Source organism: Trematomus bernacchii, unplaced genomic scaffold (assembly GCF_902827165.1).
Source record: "Trematomus bernacchii unplaced genomic scaffold, fTreBer1.1, whole genome shotgun sequence".
Taxonomy (NCBI): Eukaryota; Metazoa; Chordata; class Actinopteri; order Perciformes; family Nototheniidae; genus Trematomus; species Trematomus bernacchii.
This window is the reverse complement of record NW_022987739.1, coordinates 22404559-22425520: the sequence shown is the minus strand read 5'-3', so window position 1 is coordinate 22425520 and position 20962 is coordinate 22404559. Positions and strand designations below refer to the sequence as shown.

Here is a 20962-nt window from a genome sequence, read left to right as displayed (position 1 = left end):
ATGTTATACCTGGGGTTGTTATTGTGTAAATTCCCCTATATCCAATACAGAGCATATCAAAGCTGCTAGCGTTATACGAAACTTGTACAGCACCCAGAACCAGCATCCTTACATGTATTGTACAGAAAGCCCATAAACTCAAAAAGCCCATAATCCCAAAGACATATGCCTGTTGATCCAAAGTGTTGTTGGTTGTAGGGAACTTTTCAGAGTAATGTGACCTTGTTCGTTTTTCGGGATAGCACATTTTCGGACAAATGGGACCTTTATTAATGTTTCGATATAAAGCAGATAAATTGTACACGTCCATCTATTTTATATTCCAATCCCAGAGAAAGGGATCCTGTGCTCTACATCTGTGTCACTGTGTACCTGCAGGGGTCAGGGTCAACTCCTCCTGCTGTCACCTGTATCCTCATGCCTCAGGGACCACGCCTGAAAGGAGGCACTTATCATATTTCTGAAATCAGATTCTTTCACCTGCATGGCCATCATCACTCTACGGATATCTTTCAGACAGATTAGTCTTTACAGTTCACCTGCCTGGAACCTCCTACCTGAGCCACAGGAACAGAAAACTATTTTTCTTATTTGTTTCATTGCGGGGTTTTTTTTTTTTCATTTTCTTTTTAAAAGGTCAGCTTTCCTGAAACCAGGGACTTTAAATGTGTTTAAATTGGTTTTACTTTGGATATTAAGAAAGATTACCACACTAAAGGGTAAGATTTTTTTATGGATCTATTATTATATTTTTACTTTAATTACTTCACTTTACCATTTTCTGTGCCTTAATGTCTCTACCACGTGTAAACACATTCCTCTCTAATATGGCTTTCCCTCTCCAAAGATCACCCATTATAAGATATCTTTACTGTTTCTCACAGCTGTGTGTGAGTTATCATTAAGAGTCATTGTCAGCGATGTAATTTTCACAGTAATTTCTCTGGGATGTGAGCTGGATGTAATAGCACAGCATGCATGTGAAGATTGGCCATATACCGTCTGTGTGTGTGTGTGTGTGTGTGTGTGAGCGAGAGAGATATAAAAGGTCTCGGCTGATGAAAGAGGAAATGCAATAATTTATCTTCTCCTTTTATTACAGATTAAAATGGGCTTCTTCACATTCGTCAAATTGATGATGGTCTTGTTCAACTTGCTTATCTTTGTGAGTATGTTTTTGCGCTCTGATTGCATGCTCATATATGAGGAGGGGGTTGGGGAGAGATGAAAAGTCATGTGTGAATTAAAAAAACAAACAATAGCTTTCATCACAATGTGAAGAAAATCATTTCATAGCATCCTTCAACGCAAACATTCGTTACACAAACATTTCAGATCAGCCAGAAGCCATACATGATGCTCCTTTTTGTTCCTCTTCGTAGCAATTTTCATCTCATTAACTTCAAAGGCTCTCATTTTGCCAGCTTCATCTTCGGCTTAATGTTGATAACTAATGTGGTTTATGAAGTGGAGAGAAACTTTGGCGAGGGTAAGCTGAATTTGCCCGCCGAGTTGGGCCCACCTGGAGTCCCACTGTCACAGATGAAGCTCCCAGCACCAGTCATCATTTTCCTCACATTTCCAATTTCTGCCTGAGTTACGCTGCTTGATGAATCCGATGCAGCAGCTCTTAAAAGTCACAGCAGCGCACTGATTATGATGTCTGTTTGAAATGTTAGCCAGCAGTGCACAATTGATTAAATAATTCTCTGCTGCTCATAAAAAACGATGCTTTAATGGGACCGCTCAAATACTTCGGCTGTATTTCAAGTTTCGTGTCATCGTGTTCGGGGCACATCGGCATTCTGAGAATTTTTATTTTTGAGGAAATTAATTAATGTTCTTCGGAAAATCTGGGTCATTAACTTTGAAAACTTGACATTAAAATGTTATGGTTTGTCTTTGCTAAGTAGAGAAGTCAGTTGTGCATAAAGTTAAGCTGCTAACTGTGATTACATGAAGAAACCTTTACCGTAGCCATAAATAATAGCTCCATATGTTTCATGTCAATCTATAATTAGTGTATTAAAATAAACTTTAAAATAGCTGAACCCCATAATGTAACCGTACACCAGTCATCTGTGCAAGTGCTAAAACCAAACCTCCAACCACAGTTGTTGACATTGTGGTAAAACCTATTTGACAGTGAAAAATAATCTACCATAGTTCCGGATTTATAGGTCACTAGTTCACGGTGTCACACCACATGTTAATTGTACTTAAACATAAAATAAGATCAATTTCATAAACTAAAATCAAAAACAAACTAAATTAAAACAAACAGGTTTGTTTAATAATGCAGTTAAACCAATGACTCCAGCTTCAGGCGAAGTAGTTCTGTTTAAAATCCCTTTGTGATCTGAATGGGCTGATTCATTTAGAGTTGACAATTGTGACAGAAAACATGTTGAAAACCTTGGTTTTCAGTAAAAAAGCTGTGATTCTAGATGACGGTAGTGCTGTTGTCTTTCAATCAGAAGGTTGCGGATTAGATCCCAGACCATGAACTTAATATGTTGATGTATCGTTGGGCAAGATACTTAACAACAAGTTGCTCCTGAAAATGGTGTTTGAATGTTTGTGAATGTTGGCGTCCTTGGGCTGGTGGCACCTTGCATGGCAGCCCCTGCCTCTGTGTGAATGAATCACACCCCAATGGGTGAACGATGACTCGTAAATGTAAACCGCTCAGGAGTCGTAAAGACTGGATAAACACCATATAAATGAAGTCCATTGACCATTTACCACCAAGAGACCTCCACCTACGGCCAACCCAAAAGTGCTTTGGTGACCAAACAGCTTTTGTCAAAATTAAAATAGAAAATTGGGACCAATTTGCTTTTAAGGAGTTAAGAGAGCTGTATTTGAACTGTCATCAACATAAAAAACGAATTGTACAGTATCCTGGTACTGAATGCCATTTTTGAATATGTGAAGACATAGCTTAAGAAACCCATTTGAGTGTTGATAGAAACAGTAGGATGCAAGTCCGCAAAAAATAAACCCTTTGATTCTAGTTCTAAGTGTACATCTCGACTCTGCCTTGGAGCCGATCAAAATGCATTGGGAATTAGAAGTGTCTCCATGTATGCTCTGTGTGTGCAGATCTGTGGCCCGAGAGTCGGATCTTAATCAGATTGTCTGCTCTCGGTAATACGACCCATGAAAATGGTTTTTAAACTCAACTGACGTCTTTCTCATTCCATCCTATTGAAAGAGAACCAATTCCATTTCAATTGGGGTGGGACAGGCCCGTTCTCTTTTCTGCTCCCTCTGTATCTTTCTATCTCTCCATTCACCTCCCCCTCTCTGGAGGCCGTGGCCTCTTATTCTGGAGCCTGTTATTCATTCACTCTCCTCTAACCCTAATAGGTTATGTTTCCCATCTCAATACGATAAGACACTGCTTCTTCTTTCCCCTTCTCTCAAAAACCTGATTTACTTCCAGTGCTTTTGCCATGTGGGTGTTCAACTGACAGGGCATCCACCTGCATATGGCACACCATCAAAGGAATTAGCTATTTAAAAAAAAAAAGGAAGATATTGTGCCAACTATAATTATACCTGGTGAGGGATGATGGTGGCACATATGGAGTAAGAGGGGGAGTGTGCTTGTCGCATCACATTTAGCCAACAGGGCAATGATGGCACTGGGCAATGATGGCACTGAACAGGTTCAGGAGACGAGAAAAGAAACCCTGGAGTGAAAGGTGGGGAGAGGCTGTTGGAGAGTAAAAAATAGATGGAAAGAGCGAGGCCAAGGTAGGGAGACAAATAAAATGATGATCCCCACGTGGGAGACGTCAGCGTCTGACAGGAGATGTGGCGTGTCGGGGCCTGAAGCGGAGCGGAGGCCCCCTGACTGCAACAAGCCAGATGGAGCCTGACAGACAATATCAGGTTTCAAACATGGTTTCTGCCGAAGACGAGAAATCACTCAGTACGAGCAGTTCAGGGTGAAATATACAGAGGAGACGGAGGAGGATAAAAGGGTGGAAGAGAAGGTCAGAGGTGGAGAGATGAGGAGGGAGAGGCAGACAGAGCGAGATAATGACAGTGGGATCCGGTGATTTACAGAGTGTAATGTGAAACATGTGACATAGTTTGGATTTTGTTTGTTATGAACAGGTTTCACATGTTTTGGATTTCTATGAATGCACGTCAGTGATCCCGTTGTAATGCCTGCTCTACTTTACATACTCTATAAAGGGATGTCAAGAACATGTAGTGTGAGTTTTTGTTAGGTACATAAGCATCATAATCCACCATCTGATTTAAATGAAGGTTATATATTTAAAATTATGCTTTTTGTTCCTCACGATTCACAGGGATATGACTCTAGGCATAGTATACTTGTCGTCCAGTGTGTGGTTGATTGTATTTAGTCAGTTGTTATGTGGTTCTGTTTAACTGCCAAGACCAAAACATTTAGTATATAACATACTGGTTACAATTGGCACAATCTCCAAACCAAAAAGGCAATATCAGCTTCTTTCAAGTGTATCTAACAGATATCCAAGCCATGGCTTCATTATTTGTGTTCCTTTAAACTTTAAGAAAATAAGAAGTTGGAGTTGAGAGATGATGCAAGACTTGTTTCACAAGTAGGCAGTTTACAAGCTAATTTTAACTAATAAAAAGCTTGCGCAAACATGATGGCAAATTCTTTTTGGACTTCAAACCAAAACCCTGAAAGCTTCCGATGCCAAAATCATGTCTTGTTGGTAACCGATACTGCCAATCTTTTTTATAGAGATTACATATTTCCAAAACTGAATTTCCCCTTCGGGGGATCAATAAAGGTCCATCTTCTTCATATGTGAAGTCATGTCCTTCTTCTCATTAATTTCCTAACTTGCAGACCTGACAAATAAAACATCCATGTCTTTAGAGAACAGGAGATTTACACCACCTTGACTGTGTATACTGTAATCCTTTAGCCTACTTATATGCACCTCAAGGCTTTATTCAGCAATTCAAACAAGAAAATCAATAAATGGCTTTTTGTCTATTATGCCTGTGTGACATGAGGGGAGATAAAGGCAGTCATGTAAAAGGGCAGTTATTTCATTTAGAAAAGTAAAAATAGGCCAAGTTGACCCGAGGCGGCACCTCTCTGTCTCACAAAAGGAATCATCCTCTCTGAATGGAGTGAACGATATTGAGGTGACATGGTGTCACTGAGAGGTAATAGTAAGACAGAGTTAGCCATGTAAGATGGCCTCTTATTTCCAAAAACACATTATCCCCTCAAGGGCTGTTGAACTCTCCCAAATGATGGACATTTTACTTGCCGTTTTTAAAGATATTGTCTCCCCTTTCTGGCATTGATAGTATCCCCCATATGGAACATGCCATAGTAACAGAGTATGGCAGAAGCTACGTTTCTGGAATGGTTGCTCTAGTCTAAAGTTACCACAACACGGGTATACTGGGAAATACAGATGACAGCATTGTGTGAGGTGTGTGGCAAAGGCTAAAATGTAACAGCCCATCTTGTATTCGTCAAAGTCCGACACTCCAGATTTGAAGTTTGTGCTTGTATCGTTTTTTTTGCACTAATTTATTGTGAATATGTTTGCCTGATTATTCTGCAGTTGGGCGGCTTGACCTTGCTGGCTATGGGGATCTGGGTGAGCGTGGATGGGGGCTCCTTCCTCCAGCTGCTGGGGCCTTTCTCCAGCCAAGGCATGCAGTTCGTCAACGTTGGCTTTTTCTGCATCGCCATCGGTGCCGTGCTGGTCCTGATGGGGTTCCTGGGCTGCTGTGGGGCCCGCAAGGACAGCAAGTGTCTGCTACTGATGGTAGGTGTAAAAAAACTAGTATGGAAAAGTGTCAACACTATTAGGCCCCGGCTCCACGAGGACGAAAACGGGTTGAATCCGCATATTTCTCATGCGTATAGCCCTCTAAGCTCGACGACGCCGTAAGGGAAACGTAGAAACAGACCCCGCAAACGACAACGGGTCCAAAGGTGGATAGATCTGGGAACGGAGCGCTCTGGGGGGTCCAACGGGGCCGTGGAGTCGCCTATACGGTCATTCGTTTTCATAGCCCCGCCTCTCCCCCGCAGGGTTGCTATCGTGCTCCAGTCGCTACTGACCATGCTACAGTTCTTTGTGCAACATCTACAGGAGCTCCTCCTTGAATTCAGATTATTTATCTTTACCTCGATATGGACATAAACGCGAGTGAAGTCTAATCTGACAGGACGGAGACACGCAGCTCCTGCCGCTGTGATGCAGCGGGAGCAAAACACACACTTCAAGTCAGATCATCACCCTTAGCTATTTTAATTACCTCTCAAACTACCTAAACTAGTTATAAATATGTTCATTTTTACTGTCGGGTCACTCATTACAGCTGCTGCATGAGACAGACACTGACGCTGTCAGAAGAGAGGAAAAAGAGACAGGCTCCGTGTATTTGATGATTATATATCATTATATCGTCGTTATTCATTTGTTTTAAAGCTCAATAAATAACAATGAAGACCTTTGACCGGCACTTTTATAATTTTGTCCGGAAGATTTAAACTTTAACACACGCTGACCGGCGAAAAACTCTGCCCGGTTCTGTCGGCCCCCACCGCGGAGAATACACAGAAGTGCAGCCATGACAACCATTCTTCTTCGCTGCTTTTGTGGAGGAAGTTGCTGCTTTTGTGGAGGAAGTTACAGCGCCACGTACAGGTTCGGCATATGTACTGCAGCTTTTCCAGTGTTTGGATGTAAACGGAGCCGTCTCGTGGAGCTTGACACAATCCGGTGTATATTGCGTGGGGACGGAAGGTTTTTTGCGGTTGCATTTGCGTTACTCCGATGCGTTTTGCCGTATTTGTCCTCGTGGAGCCGGGGCCTTAAAGTTGTGAGTTCAAGGCATGAAGAAGGTGTACTTCACCAACGTGCCAATGGTAACAAGATATGAATGGTTTATTTCTTGCCTATACACAATGCTAGCAGCTCATTGGTTATGGAATCAATAAGAAGACGTTTTGCTTGATCTTAATGGCACAAACCTGATTCCATAGTATTCCCACTAACTACAATGTGAAATGGAAAGTGCTGTTTACTAAATAAATGCCAGGTCTGTTGAAATTATTTTAAAATGAGCAAGAACTTGGCAAAACTCAACAAGAAAATGTGTTTGTCATGAACATGCAGCCATACTAGGCGGGTTGAAACAGACTTAAAATAAACAGCAACACCAAAGGTGTGGGGAATGCTGATAATTAAAAAGAATATAAATGATGATTGCTTAAGGTGCCACCCATTTAGACACAAAATAGTCAAACTAAACGCAGTCACCAAGTAATTTAAAGGTGACCAAACTGTTATAATGAACTTTCCTGACCGCAAAACAATCTCTGAAGGGTTAAAGTTGGAATGAAAATACCAACAACATCCAAACCAGCACCTGGTCAAGGTAGCCACACCCTAAAGCACACCATTTTACTCTAAATAGTACCTTATTTTACTAAAACTAGCGTCATGCTGTATTAAAAAAAATACTTCAACTAGCAACTGAGACAATAAAACCGTTAGAAAAAAGCTCTACTGTAGTAAAGAATCATGTGGGAAGTACCATTTTTTTGTCATAGACTTCTAGTCAATCAGATATTTTTGCAACCAGTGGACTTGCCTCCTGCAGGCCATTAAAAAGACAATGCATGTTCAAGGCACATTATTGGCTTCTATTTTAAGACCTCAGTGTTGCCGCTTGATTGCTTCCCAGTGCCTTTAGGAAGAGTTCAGCAAATTAAATTATGATGTAAAACACCTTAAATGATCATGTATGGGTTCATGAGGTGCTTTTAAATCCAGTTGCTCCACATTCAGAATTACACCCATCCTTCCATTTGCACCCGGCTCATCAAGCGCTCAGCTAATGTCCACATCCGCCCCTACATCCTCATTCATACCTGCTACCTCCGAACAATACAGTGTACATTATTATGCTCATTATCGACAAGCCAACTACCTCTTAGTCCACTGCAGTGAGTCTAATGAGGAGAACAGGCAGCCTTTTCCCCCTGTGGATTCCCATCATGTCCACATCTCCCATTGAGTTGAATAATGACTGTGCAGCAGATCCCACGACTGACGGGACGAGCGGGAACCAAAGCATCATGGCAAACGGCTGTAATGGACTGCATAAAAACAATAAATGAGCTGGTAGAATGGAGCATTTGGGTTCTGTGTCTGCTTATTGTCCCCCTGTGTAATCATTAAAGCTTTATCGACAGTCTGTGATTGTTACGTACAACAATAGCTGTTTAAAACTACTCAGGATATTCTAATTTGTTGGTGGCAACAAACCTCAGAATCATTTCTTTTAGTCTGGTGTTTAAAATATATGTATTTATTTGTACAAGATTTCGTTTTTAAAGGCTCCGTACTCCAATGCTGTATCACTTAAGGAGCAATTGTTGACAATAGGAAATCCCTCAGCTTATGGCATTAAGAAGCATCCACTTCTGCCTTTTAATGCAAATATTAATGCAGATAATTGCTAGACTTGGATTTGTAAAACTGACCAAGACCATTTTTTATATAATTAAGTATTTAAAACGTTCTCCTTGTCCCATCCTGCAGTTCTTCTCCATCATCCTCATCATATTCATCGCTGAAGTGGCAGCTGGAGTCGTGGCGTTGGCCTACTCTTCATTTGTAAGTCTCCCCCTCTTCACCTCTTCCCATTCACTGCCTCATCACATATCCCCTCCCTCCTCTCACCCCTCATTCTCCTCCTCTTCCCTCCCCTTCCTTTGTCTCTTAATTCGTCTCGTCCCTCTCCGTCTTTCTCTTTCACCCTCTCACCTCCTCGTCCCACTCTCTGGATTTTATCTCCATGTAAATTCTCCATCATAGCCGTAGCCATCATTGAATTACTGGCTTTATGTCCGCCTGACTACATTCGGCTACTTAATGACTCCGGGATAGCCCGGGGGCCATGTGCGTCGTCTCCAACTTTGAGCAATTTATTACTCTGGAATATTGAAGCTAAAGCATTATATATGCAAAATAGCCTATTTACATATGTGTGGCACTCTCTTTCACACACACACACATGCTCCATTTACATTTAGTGCCACGTATAATAATTACAAGGATTTCAAATGAGCTATGTAAAAGGAGGTTAGTGGAGATTGGGGCCTTAATAAAGAAAATACAGAGTGGAGTTTTTTATCCAATCATGGGATGTTTCTGAATCCCCAGAAGCAATACAGGTAATCTAACAAACATCCATCTATAGGGAGGAGAGGGGCCTTCCTGGGAACCTCACTTGTAGATGTTGGTATTGTTGGGATTGGTGCAAGATACTGACAAAAGATATGGACCGGGGCATTCAATGGGTAAATGCTTATGTGAGTTGGTTTGGAAGGCAACAGCAAATAAACATCTTGACGTTTAGTTTGGAGAACATATATGTAGATATTGAATTACTTTTTTCTTAACACAAGATAAGGTTATTTCCATTTAATATGATCTTGCTTCCTGTATTATTCTCGAAAGAGTGGGTTCTATGCCTGTTATTTCTTCAATGCAGGATGTGTGCATTTCTTATATACTTGTTTTTATCACTATCTTTATATGAATTTCACCATGCAACCTATTAATTTGGTTTCAATATAATGATATTGATTTTAGACTCAGAAACAAATAATATATTGTCCTCTATTACTTATGGCAGTACAAGTAGAAAAAAGTCAACAAAACTTGGATCAAAGTCAAACAAAAATGTACTTTTGTTTCAGTAGACCACATACAAAGTAACAAAATAGTCACATAAGATAACGTTATCTTAGTTATATCATATTACATTTAAAAGACTGATTATTTTTTTATCAGATAATATACATTAACTTTTTACACATCCTATTCTGTGACTACATTCTCTGACAAATGTATGGCATACGAGGTGGGAGTAAGTCCTACATGTGCAAGTCATGAGCAAGTCTCAAGTCTTGACCTACAAGTATCAAGCAAGTCCCAAGTCACTGTGGTGAGAGTCAAGCAAGTCAAGTCAAGTCATTGCTCAGGTCAAGTCAAGTCAAGTCAAGTCATACGAAATTCTGATGAATAAGCCCAGTTTCCGCATTTAAATCAGTTAAAAGACAGTGGTTATGAAAATGGATTTAACCAACACTATGATCTTCATTACATACACAGTTAATCATTTGAAATCTAATTTAGACCGATGACAATCATATTAGATTCATATTAACCCCAGAACTGCAGACAATATAGCTAGGACTCAGTCAAAAAGTCTGTTCAAAAAGGCAGAATTCCAGGTAAGAAAATCATATATGGCATTTGCCATTACACATATTTAATTTAAATGTCTGTTAACACTAGAACCGCCAACAGCGTCAGCACCTACTGTACATAGATATCATTTTCAAATCATTTAATTTGTTCCTCTTCATAATTTCCTTATAAACTAAGTAGGACGATTTAAAACTCAGTTAATTGGGTTAATTTTGAAATGGCTTCAGTTTATCATCATAACAGATCAAAAAGTTCAGATTCATTTTACAATAAATCAAGGAATGATGCACTTCTACAAACAAAAACAACATAATTAAAACATTTAAACAAACTACTAAAAGTAGATGAACTACATTATTCAAAAGTGTACAGTAACTTCTGATAATAACACAGGGGAAATAAACGAGGCATCTCTTTCCCTCCCTCTCTCTCCCTCTCCTGACAGCCCGTCAGTATCAGGGTTAGTACAAATGAATCCCTTGGCGGTTCTAGTGTTCATTTACCGTTTTGTCTTCTCTTTGCAATGCTTAATCGATTTGAAACCAAGTCTAACGTAGCTTAAACTTAACGTTAGCTTTCTAGCTAACACAACACATTCACGCACCTTTCTCTGTGGGTTTTTTTGTAGTGACGAATGAAGTTGGATGTTTTGGTGGTCGTGTCACTGATCTTTATGCTGCAGACCCTGCATACCGCTGTTCTCTTCTTATTAGCGTCATCGACAACATAATCCTTGAATCCAAATTTCACTATTTTTGGAGTAACGCTAGCCGCTGCCATGTTAACTGACTCTCCTGCCGTCTAGTGGGTTGCCAGGTTTGCGCGCATGGCGCTATAATCACCCAATCACGTTTTTCGAAAAAACTAAACGTAATATCTCACTACAAAAACAAACGCAAATATTTAATTGTAAACAGTCAAGTCCTTTCAAGTCATCTGTCTCAAGCTTAAGTCAAGTCTCAAGTCATGAATACCAAGTCAAAGTCAAGTCAAGTCTTTTATCAATGTTAGTCAAGCAAGTCTCAAGTAAAAAAATATGCAACTTGAGTCTGACTCGAGTCAAGTCATGTGACTCGAGTCCCCACCTCTGTACGATACCATTCATTTATGTATGATGTTTTAATGGCATACTGTAGTATGCCTTGTTATTGCTTTTTTATAGCATACCATACAATGGCTTTTTTATAAAATACTTTAATATGACATTTATATGAAATACTATACTACGACCTTATGACAAGTAACTCTCCAGCTGGACTTTACATTGTACCAGGATACAAACACTCCTTTCTATGAAATACTTTTACATTTTCATTTCTACTGCTTGACAGGTTAATCAAAAATGTTTAGGACTCGCTTCTAGATAGAAATAATAAGTGTTTTTTTTTTGTTTTGCAGTGAAGCCATTTACTTACCCCACTCCCTCCCTTTATTTCATGTTAATTCTCGCTCCATCTAATGCATTCTGGTCCTGTCCAACCCTGAGTGTGCCTGCTCTCACACAAAGAAGCTCAAAGAGTGTGTGTGATTTTCTGAGTGTGTCCTTGGAGGCTGAGTTGGGAGCGCCGCTGCTGCTGAGGCAGTTTTGCTGAAATACATTTGCTCCATCTCGCTCGCCTCGGTTAGCTCAGCATTTGCAAATGCCAGACAAGCTATGTAAACGGCATCTGGCGAGGAAGTGAATCCACAACAGCCAGCAGGCCAGAGCAGCAAGAGAGAGAGAGGGAGGTGTGAGCTATTGTCTAAAGCTCAGTGAAATGCAAGACATAACTCAGATGCGTCTTCCTTAAACAGATCACAGATAAGGTTTAGAGTCTATTTAACGTGCTGTGTCTTTGCTTTAGCATCATCTGTTCATTACAAACACAAAGGACATCATAACTTCCATCACGGATATGAGTCTACGAGAGCAGCTGTCCATCTTGTGCTTTTGATAAGACACAGTAAACACAATAGCATCTGAATAATGAATATGGCCAATGTACTAATATGCATATATATAGCACCCTGTGTCAATAAGTAAGAGACAGAGGCGTATACAATGAAAGGAGGCTGTAAATAAAGCGTTGATCTATTCTGTCCTTATCTGAAGTATAAATCTGCCTTTTGGCCACCATGCCCTGCAGCTCATCTAAACAAAGAGCCAATAACCTTCAGGTGGTCCTAATAACTGAGATTTAATAAGCCATTTCAGCAGGCATTATGAGAGGCCGTCAGTGGTCATGGTTGTTCTTTCTCCGCCAAGTGATTGGGAAGTGACCAGGGTGAGATTTATTAGTGGGGCTGATATGGACTTCACACTGGATGAATGGAATAGATGTGATGTGGCGTTTAATGAATCACACGGACGTCCGTGTACAGTAAAGGAATGTCCCCTCAAAACGTAATCCAATACTACATTAACAAAGGAGGAAATGACTTTGTGTATGTGAGAGTGGTCACTCATCATGACGAACCCAAGGAGAATCATCACCAGCTCGAACTGCGCCTTTTAGCATCTGTCAGCATAGTGATTATTTTCTATTTCTTTACAAAAACACAAGGCATTTATCTTGTGTTGTTCCAGCTAGCAATTTTGTTATAAATGTTTTAGCAGAAGATTCTAAAAGATAGCTTTTGCGAGCTTTTGCGAGTATCCCGAGTATAGATATATATAGGCAGAACATTAATTTCAAAGGTTTTAAACAAATATACAAATTATACGAAAACATTAAAAACATAAACTGTCTGCCTTTAAACTTCACATGTATTCAAATAACCTTATGTCATTTTGTACGGGTCTATAGACTGGTGCAGGAATGGGTCCTAAAACACAGAAATTAGTTAGAATTTTAGCACTTCCAGATCCCACATCTCTAATTTCAATTTTTTTAAATTAAAGGTGGGGTAGGTAAGTTTGAGAAACCGGCTCGAGATACACTTTTTGTTATATTCCATGGAATGCTCTTAACATCCCGATAGCAATGAATATTTTAAGTGCTTTGACAAAAAATCCATAAAAAAATTTCATCTGTGGAAGCCGTAGTACTATAAAAAGCACGACCAATCATTTTAGACGGCCCGGCTAAAGTAACTGGATGGCCTACCTGCCTGTCAGCCTTCCATCTGTGCACAAACTTATCTCGTGCCCTCATTGGTCATGTGCGCGTTCGTGTGTGTTGGAGAAGGGGCTCTGTAAGGAAGTGGTAGATTTGTTCCGGCTGTGTATTTTCAAATTCTAGCGCACTCGAGCTGGTTTCTCCAAAATTACCTACCCCACCTTTATGGTCTGTTGTTAACGCAAGCTTAAATGATTTTCACATTTTGTTATGACATCAATTACGTCAGTAAGTACCAACTGGTAAATGTCTGAAGCTTCTATGTGTCATAAAAATAGCAGTTGCTAACAAGTGACTGAATGAGACTAAACGTCATCACACCGAAGTCCAACGTTAGCTTAGCCGTGATGACGCGATAGTGATGTAGTTGGTTTATAGCATAATGTTACCTTTTTACATCTACCGATTGCATTTACGCTTTAAAAATGTTACGTGGAGATTATCCTGCTGAACGAAACGTGTTAAGTATAACAAAAAATATATTTTCTGTTGAGGGAGCCCTTGCTATGCTAACTTTAGGGTCGGCCTACAACTTTATTCCGCCATTTTTACTATTAAAATAGTAACTGCAATAAAACTTACATTGATTCTTATTGTTAGCTACTGATTTCGACAGAGAAAAAAACTAAATAATTATTGACTTCCATTAGAATTCATACTCTTTTGGTTACGCAATGGTAAATCGAGCCGTAATTATCCTGGGAAATTGTACCCAGAGGCAGATGGATTTGCAAAGTGAAAGCGAGGCTTATAGGGAACCATTCTAAAAGGCATCATTATTGTAAAGCCATTACATTGTGCAATCAACATTTACTTCATAATGATAAATTCAAGCAAAAACTGCCACTTCATCACAGATCTTTGTAGTGATGCTTAGCTCTGTGACTAGAATTCAAAGACAATAAATGAAGGGATCAAACTGGGGCTTTGTTGACAGTAGATGTTACAAATACAGGTTTTACAATGTGTTCAAAATATTTATTTTTGCCCCCTTTTGCATCTTTTTTCAAATGTTCTACTGCATTTAAGCATACATACATATGGAGGGAAATGTAACCAATGTCTCATAACAAAGCCTTGCTCAACTGAATGTTATATGGTTCTCATTTATTGCTTTTCCACTTAAGAACAATAACCAATTAGCAGCCAACCAGTTACTGCAGTAAAAGATATCGATAATTATTTCAGAATAAGCAACACTCTGTAAACAAAAGATCAATACCACATGGAGCTGAAGACTTTTATCATGCGTGTGTAGGTGGTGTACTGTACCGTATTGATAGATGTGTTATCGCTTTTGCCTCACTGGGCTGTGTGTTGCTATAGTCTTTGTCCTGCCTGTCCACCGTGTGTGTGTGTGTGTGTGTGTGTGTGTGTGTGTGTGTGTGTGTGTGTGTGTGTGTGTGTGTGTGTGTGTGTGTGTGTGTGTGTTTGCAGGGGCCCATATCAGTGTGTAAGCATGCGAGTGTGTGTGTTTAACGGGATGTGGCGAGGCACGGGGCAGAGTGACAGTGATGAATTAGCCGGCTGGTAATAACCCTCTCTGATCTCAGCCGCTCTCACTGCTTCTTGGGGGGCACTTTTAATTGTGGCATGTATCCCAGCATCCCCTCGGGCATCTCGTACGCCTGCCCCCTTCACTGTACACAGGCTCACACACACACAGAAGAGGCACTTTCAGACAAAACTAACCTGATAGACACACGGGTGCACGTGGCCACATGTGCGTACAGTAAAGCACACACTCTCCCTCCTCATCAAATGGGCCTTTGTGTGACTGTACGCGACGGGATTATTAATCAAAAAGGAAAAAACAGACAGAGGATGGGGGGAAGGCGGGAAAGAGAGCTAACCTGTGCGTTTGTGAAGGAATTGTTCCACAACAAAGACTCCCCTCCTGCCTCAAACATAATCTGCCCTTTTTTGCACTTTGGATAAACAGGAAAAGCGGACAAAATGTGTCCTGACCGAAGCCATCAGGAGCATCTATATATATGTAAATGCTCCCCAGTTTACGACCATAAAAAGCAGACGAAGAATTGAGAATAATGGCTCGGCCATTTTTTGATTTATTTTCATTTTTTTCCAGGTGCCATGCCGAGGCTGTTTATTTCCCAAGTGCTTTGTGTGAGAGAAGATTTATTTAATTTCTGATGAATAGTTGACTCCCAGAGAATTACCTTTCCTCCCCGTGAAATCATCAGCAGTATATTATTTTCAGGGGCCTCCGTAGTGTGGTGTGTATTCTTAAGTGTGCGTTTGTGTGACACTGTTGGACTCAACTGGAGTGCAGTGAGGTGCTTTATATCCGCCCACAGGGGCTTATTTGCATTTAAAGGCCTCTCATCTACAGACCGGACACTATACCGATAAAACAGATTACATTTGAAACGGTTCTGGAAATTCAGGACGTTTAAGTCGAAGTTGGGAAATTGTTAAAAAATGGGAATCTTTTGTCGGACTTCAAAGGTTAGGAACGTTACAGATAATGTTGTCAACTATGGACAGTTAGGACATTTTGGTTTACATTTTTTCTGAAATGTGAGAAAAGGATAGTTTTTTGAAAATGTTGTGTTCAAAATTCCAGGAAAGACAGACAACTTCTAAGTTTAACTATTTATTATAAGAGAGCAAAAGATATATATTCACTTGACCAAGGACTCCGTCACGTCATAGAAATTATAGGCAGCAAAGCTGTAATCTGCAACCACTATTTCCGGAAAGAGCCTCGAACCTCGAGCGACAATACATTTTTATTACACAGGGCGTTGCCTGGACTAGATGAAGAGAGACCGTGGTTTAGACTTGGTTCTCTTTGGTAGGTGCGCAGACTCAGACAGAGTCTCTTGGCAACACAATCCTCCCAATCAGCATTCGGCCGGCCTGTGGAAGTCCCTCCCTACTCTGGCACCATCATACGTAATTTGTTTTCGCTAACGTTTCTACAGAAAAAGTGAAATCTTCATAAGGCTGCTTCCTAGCTATGTGTGGGAGCGGAGCTCACCCAAAGTTCAAGGCCGGAGTGATGTCCTGTTTATGAATAACTCTTTGTATTCTTCCAGTGTCTGCACCTGACCTTGCTACTCTGTATTACAGGCTAAAGACGTCTATTTATTCCAAAGTCACAGCCACATAAAATGAGCACAATAAGCTTATAATGTAATAATAAGAATCAGTCTTTCTAATGTTATATAAAAATAGACTCCCCAAAAATAAAAATAAATCTTTGGAGGACATTTCTTTAAAACCAGGAATACTTGTTTTTGATAAAGCTAAAATCAGATTCAGGATAAGGTATGAAACTCAGGAAAACGTTCTGCCAACAAACTTCTAAACCTGAGTATGTTTCCCTCAGGCTGAGGGGATCATCAGAGCGTGGGTGACCCCTGCTTTACAGAAAGACTACGGCAGCGATCCTGTGGTCACAAAGATCTGGAACACCACCATGACAGAGGTACAGTATCTCATTTTCACCAAGTGCATGTTCAGAAATTAAAGCAAAGTGCTGTTTCTGCATTAAGTCACAACAACTGCAAATGTATGTAAAGGAAAACCCAACTGCTTGTGCTAGAAAATGAAACCGATTGAAGAAGCCAAGTGCCAAAACAAACACAATCATCTAGTGGCCAAACGGTGGTACTACAACTACAGTTTCTCTGTAACATCATAAGGCGCTAAAGTACTATTTTGTCTGTAACTCAGCGCAATATTTAATTTTTCGGTAAATGACCTACCCAGTACAAACACTTGTATAGCCCTCTTTTAAATCATTAGGTTTCAAAAGTTGTCAAATACGCTAAAAGCCGAACCCAGAGTTATTTTCCTTCTCCATTGATTTGACTGTGCCGAGAGTGATCTTGAGAGTGGATGGGTTACTTTTGCTCTCGAGAGTCAGACCATTTTGGCTTCATGCGCTATTAAGCAAATGGTGTACTCTGTATCCAGTTCTCTTTATACATATATGCCAAAAACAGTCAAGCAAGTCAATCCCAGAGCCCTTGTTAACATTCCCAATTTAGCATAATACATAAACAGATTTACAGCCTGGTGCAACAAATTGTTTTGGTCTATGTACTGTAGCACATTTTCCCATTCATGACCACTGTTTACATTTTTTGTAATTTGTCCAAATTGTATTAAGGCTTAATGATGTGCATAACTCAAGGCGGTGTCAGTTTGTCACATTTTTTTAAGTTTCTTCCTTCCAATTAAAATAAACCTTCTGAGGCATCACAGTCAAACCCATGGATAGTAGATAATGGGTCATGCTGGCTTTTGAGAGTAAACAACTATTCAATGGTTTCTCCCTCTCACACTGTCCTTCACTTAGCTGAATAATAATAAACAGACTTCCTGTGGCTAAAGTGCTATGCTTCTAATCTTTCAATGGAAATCAGACAAAAGCCATAACAGAACTGTAGAGCGTGCATGCCATCTCTCTGGGTTTGTCCATCAGTTTTACCTCAGCTCACCTGCACTCATGCCTCAGTCAAGGTAACTCAGCTTTTATCCCCTCCTTAAGTCACTTAATGAAAAACAAACTTGCAATGCTACTGGTTTGACAATGCAAAGAAAAGTGTTGAAAGCATGTTCCAACCTTGACTGGAAACACATGTTCTTACTTCTATCAAGAGAAGCAGAAGTTTTGGTTTAATTGAATGTTTGAATGGAATTCACATGTTCACACTCAAAGAGTTTAAAAAGAGACATTTGTAAAACTCAAAGCTACTGTGTGGTGCCAACAGTGTCATGGTTACTTTCTATAACACACAGAACCTGTAAGTGCAACACAGTGAATAGTACTGATCAATTTTCGACTTTTTTGTGCAAATCCTTTCCTTATTTGTTGACACTGTAGAAAAGTGGGGGCGGAGAGGTATGACATGCAACAAAAATTCCAAGGCTGGAAATGATATGGCATCTGAATAGAAATACTCAGACAACAAACTGAACTGACAACCTCAACTCACACAGCAGCAAGGCTTTTACTGTACTAAACTTTACTAAACTAAAAGTTTTCGTACAAAATTGCTCATTGGATATAAACAAAAGTGTTTTCTTGCTTTTCCTCTCAGCTGAAGTGCTGCGGTTTCAACAACTACACAGACTTTGTGGGCTCTAAGTTTGAAGAGGGGAACGGAGGTAGTCTACCCCCCACCTGCTGTTGGACTTACAGCGCCCCCTGCAGCAGCATCGAGGCAGAGCGTAGCGATGTGCAGGTGAGGTGGAAACAACACTACAGTTAAAGGTAGGGTAGGTACGTTTGAGAAACCGGCTCGAGATACACTTTTTGTTATATTCCATGGAATGCTCTTAACATCCCGATAGCAATGAATATCTTAAGTGCTTTGACAAAAAATCCATAAAAAAATGTCATCTGTGGAAGCCGTAATACTGTAAAAAGCACGACCAATCATTTGAGCCGGCCCGGCTAAAATAACTGGATGGCCTACCTGCCTGTCAGCCTTCCATCTGTGCACAAACATTTCTCGTGCCCTCATTGGTCATGTGCGCGTTCGTGTGTGTTGGAGGAGGGGCTCTGTAAGGAAGTGGCAGATTTTCTCCGGCTGTGTATTTTCAAATTCTAGCGATCTCGAGCCGGTTTCTCAAACTTACCTACCCTACCTTTAATATAAGAAGAATATAAAAAGTATACGCAGAAAGGAAAGTTGAGCACTGTTGACAATCCAAAAGCAGCTCAAATTAAAGGCCTTAGATTCCCATTTAAATATCTCTCATAGATTTAACAGAACATTGTGACCTTCGTGAATGGATTAGGGTTACAGCCTTGCGGTTGTATGAGACTGCATCACTTTTATTTACGTGTACGTAATAAACTGTCAACTGTCAAGTGTGTCACTCTTGTTTTAAGTAATTTAGACAGTAACAAGACAATGAATTGACAGCCATTCAAGAGGCTCTGGGGGACTGTACTGGCATAGCAGCGACTTGAGGCTAATGCTAATGTCAACATGCTAACTTGCTCAGAATGACAATGCTAACATGTAGTTTTACACCTTTTTAGTACAGCCGTACTGGAGACCCAGTCATGTTTTAAAACTAGGATAATAGCACATGCTACCGGAAGACATATTCACACTTTTCTTTACACAAAGAGTTACAGAAATGTTGTGTAAAGAACGGAAAGGAAAGCTAGAGGGAGGTCACATCCTGATGCCACTTTGACACAGCTAGTCAATCAAACCAAAACTTCAGGTGGTTGTGATTGTGTGTTTTCAGGGCAATTCATACGATTGTTGTTAAGGTGTTTCAATCTCTACTAAAATAGGTGGACAGAACAACCAACTTCCCAAAAAGCCCTAGCTAGCAAAGCTAATACTACCAGTTTGTTTTTGTACTGTTTGTCAATTCAATAAAAAAATTCAATGACATTTGATTTTGAGCCTGAAGTATGACTGAAGACTGGACTTTTTTCATCACATTAAATTGGCCAACAACGTATTCAATAAGTTCATTAAAAGTCATATTTGCTGTTGCTAATTAGTTGCAAGTAGCCCTGATTTAATAGAACAACATAGCAATATAGTAAATGTCCTTTTTTTGTGCCTTCCATTTGTTGACTATTGTGTGTATCATGTCGATTTGTGAATAATTGATTATTATATTGACATACACTCTTCCCCTCAGGGCTGTTTCAAACACATCTTGAAGATCCTCAAAGAGCATGCCAACATTGTGGGAGGCATCGCAGCAGGAATAGGAGTATTGGAGGTAAAATGTGAAAGGGAAAGGCATGATTGAATTTATTGAAAATGTGCTCCGTTCGGCTAAAGGTTAGTGCTTTTGTTCCTCAGATTGCTGCCATGATAGTGTCCATGTACCTGTACTGCCACCTCGACAACAGGATCAGCTGAGACTCTTTTCAACAGGAGCAACACATGTGGGATCAGATGATCACACGTAGTTCTTCTGCATTATTTAACAATCAATTAGGATAGTCTCTTTTGTTTGTGGTCCTTTTTTTCCCAAAAAGTTATTTATGATGTAAAAAATCCAGCAACTGCATTTAATATAGAAAGAAGAATTATATTAGCTGCTACAGAGTGTAAATATTTCATATTTGCAAATAAAATATATATTTAAACAGCATTAACTGATGGTTGTTGATCTCAGTTGTTCATGATACATTTGTTTTATTGGTTTTGGGCCTATTTAACCTTTTAAAGAAATGGTTAATGGGCCCAAAATTATTTGAGCGTCATGTGCTTTATAAACAATTGTTGAAATAACTATGTGTATTGTAAAAGAATGTGTTTGTAGTTTTTAAGTCTGCAGCTCTATGGAGCTTTTTTGCCTTTTTTAGATGTTAGTTTTGGTCCTGGTTCTTGGCTTGGTTCTCGTGTTTTCTAGAAACATCATGCATATGTGATAAACCCACTGCACTCTACATGCATCCAACAAGACCAAAACATACTTGAAGGGTCACAACCCTCTGAAAAGGAAGAAGAAAGAAGTATTACTAAGAGCAACGTTGATGCGTGATGAGGCTGGTCAAGCAGTTAAGGGTTCAGTGCCTTGCTCAAGGGCACCAGGTCCAAGCCACGTCATTCCTCCAGTTCCAAATCCAAATTC

At 40.0% G+C, this 20962-nt stretch overlaps 1 protein-coding gene across 1 annotated transcript; it reads left to right on the top strand.

Moving 5' to 3' along the window:
* The first annotated feature begins 309 nt into the window (after positions 1-309).
* On the top strand, positions 310-20264 carry LOC117496055 (tetraspanin-1). Its single transcript, XM_034147734.1, has 8 exons — positions 310-719; positions 1103-1165; positions 5598-5804; positions 8595-8669; positions 16725-16823; positions 18445-18588; positions 20018-20101; positions 20185-20264. The coding sequence occupies exons 2-8, from the start codon at positions 1109-1111 to the stop codon at positions 20242-20244; spliced, it is 726 nt and encodes a 241-aa protein (XP_034003625.1). The 5' UTR covers positions 310-719; positions 1103-1108; the 3' UTR covers positions 20245-20264.
* Positions 20265-20962: the final 698 nt, after the last annotated feature.

Coding starts and splice junctions, on each gene's coding strand:
- LOC117496055 (XM_034147734.1), top strand. CDS start 1,109: ATGGGCTTCTTCACATTCGTCAAATTGATGATGGTCTTGTTCAACTTG. Junction 5,805..8,594: donor GCAAGTGTCTGCTACTGATG/GTAGGTGTAAAA, acceptor CCCATCCTGCAG/TTCTTCTCCATCATCCTCAT. Junction 8,670..16,724: donor CGTTGGCCTACTCTTCATTT/GTAAGTCTCCCC, acceptor TGTTTCCCTCAG/GCTGAGGGGATCATCAGAGC.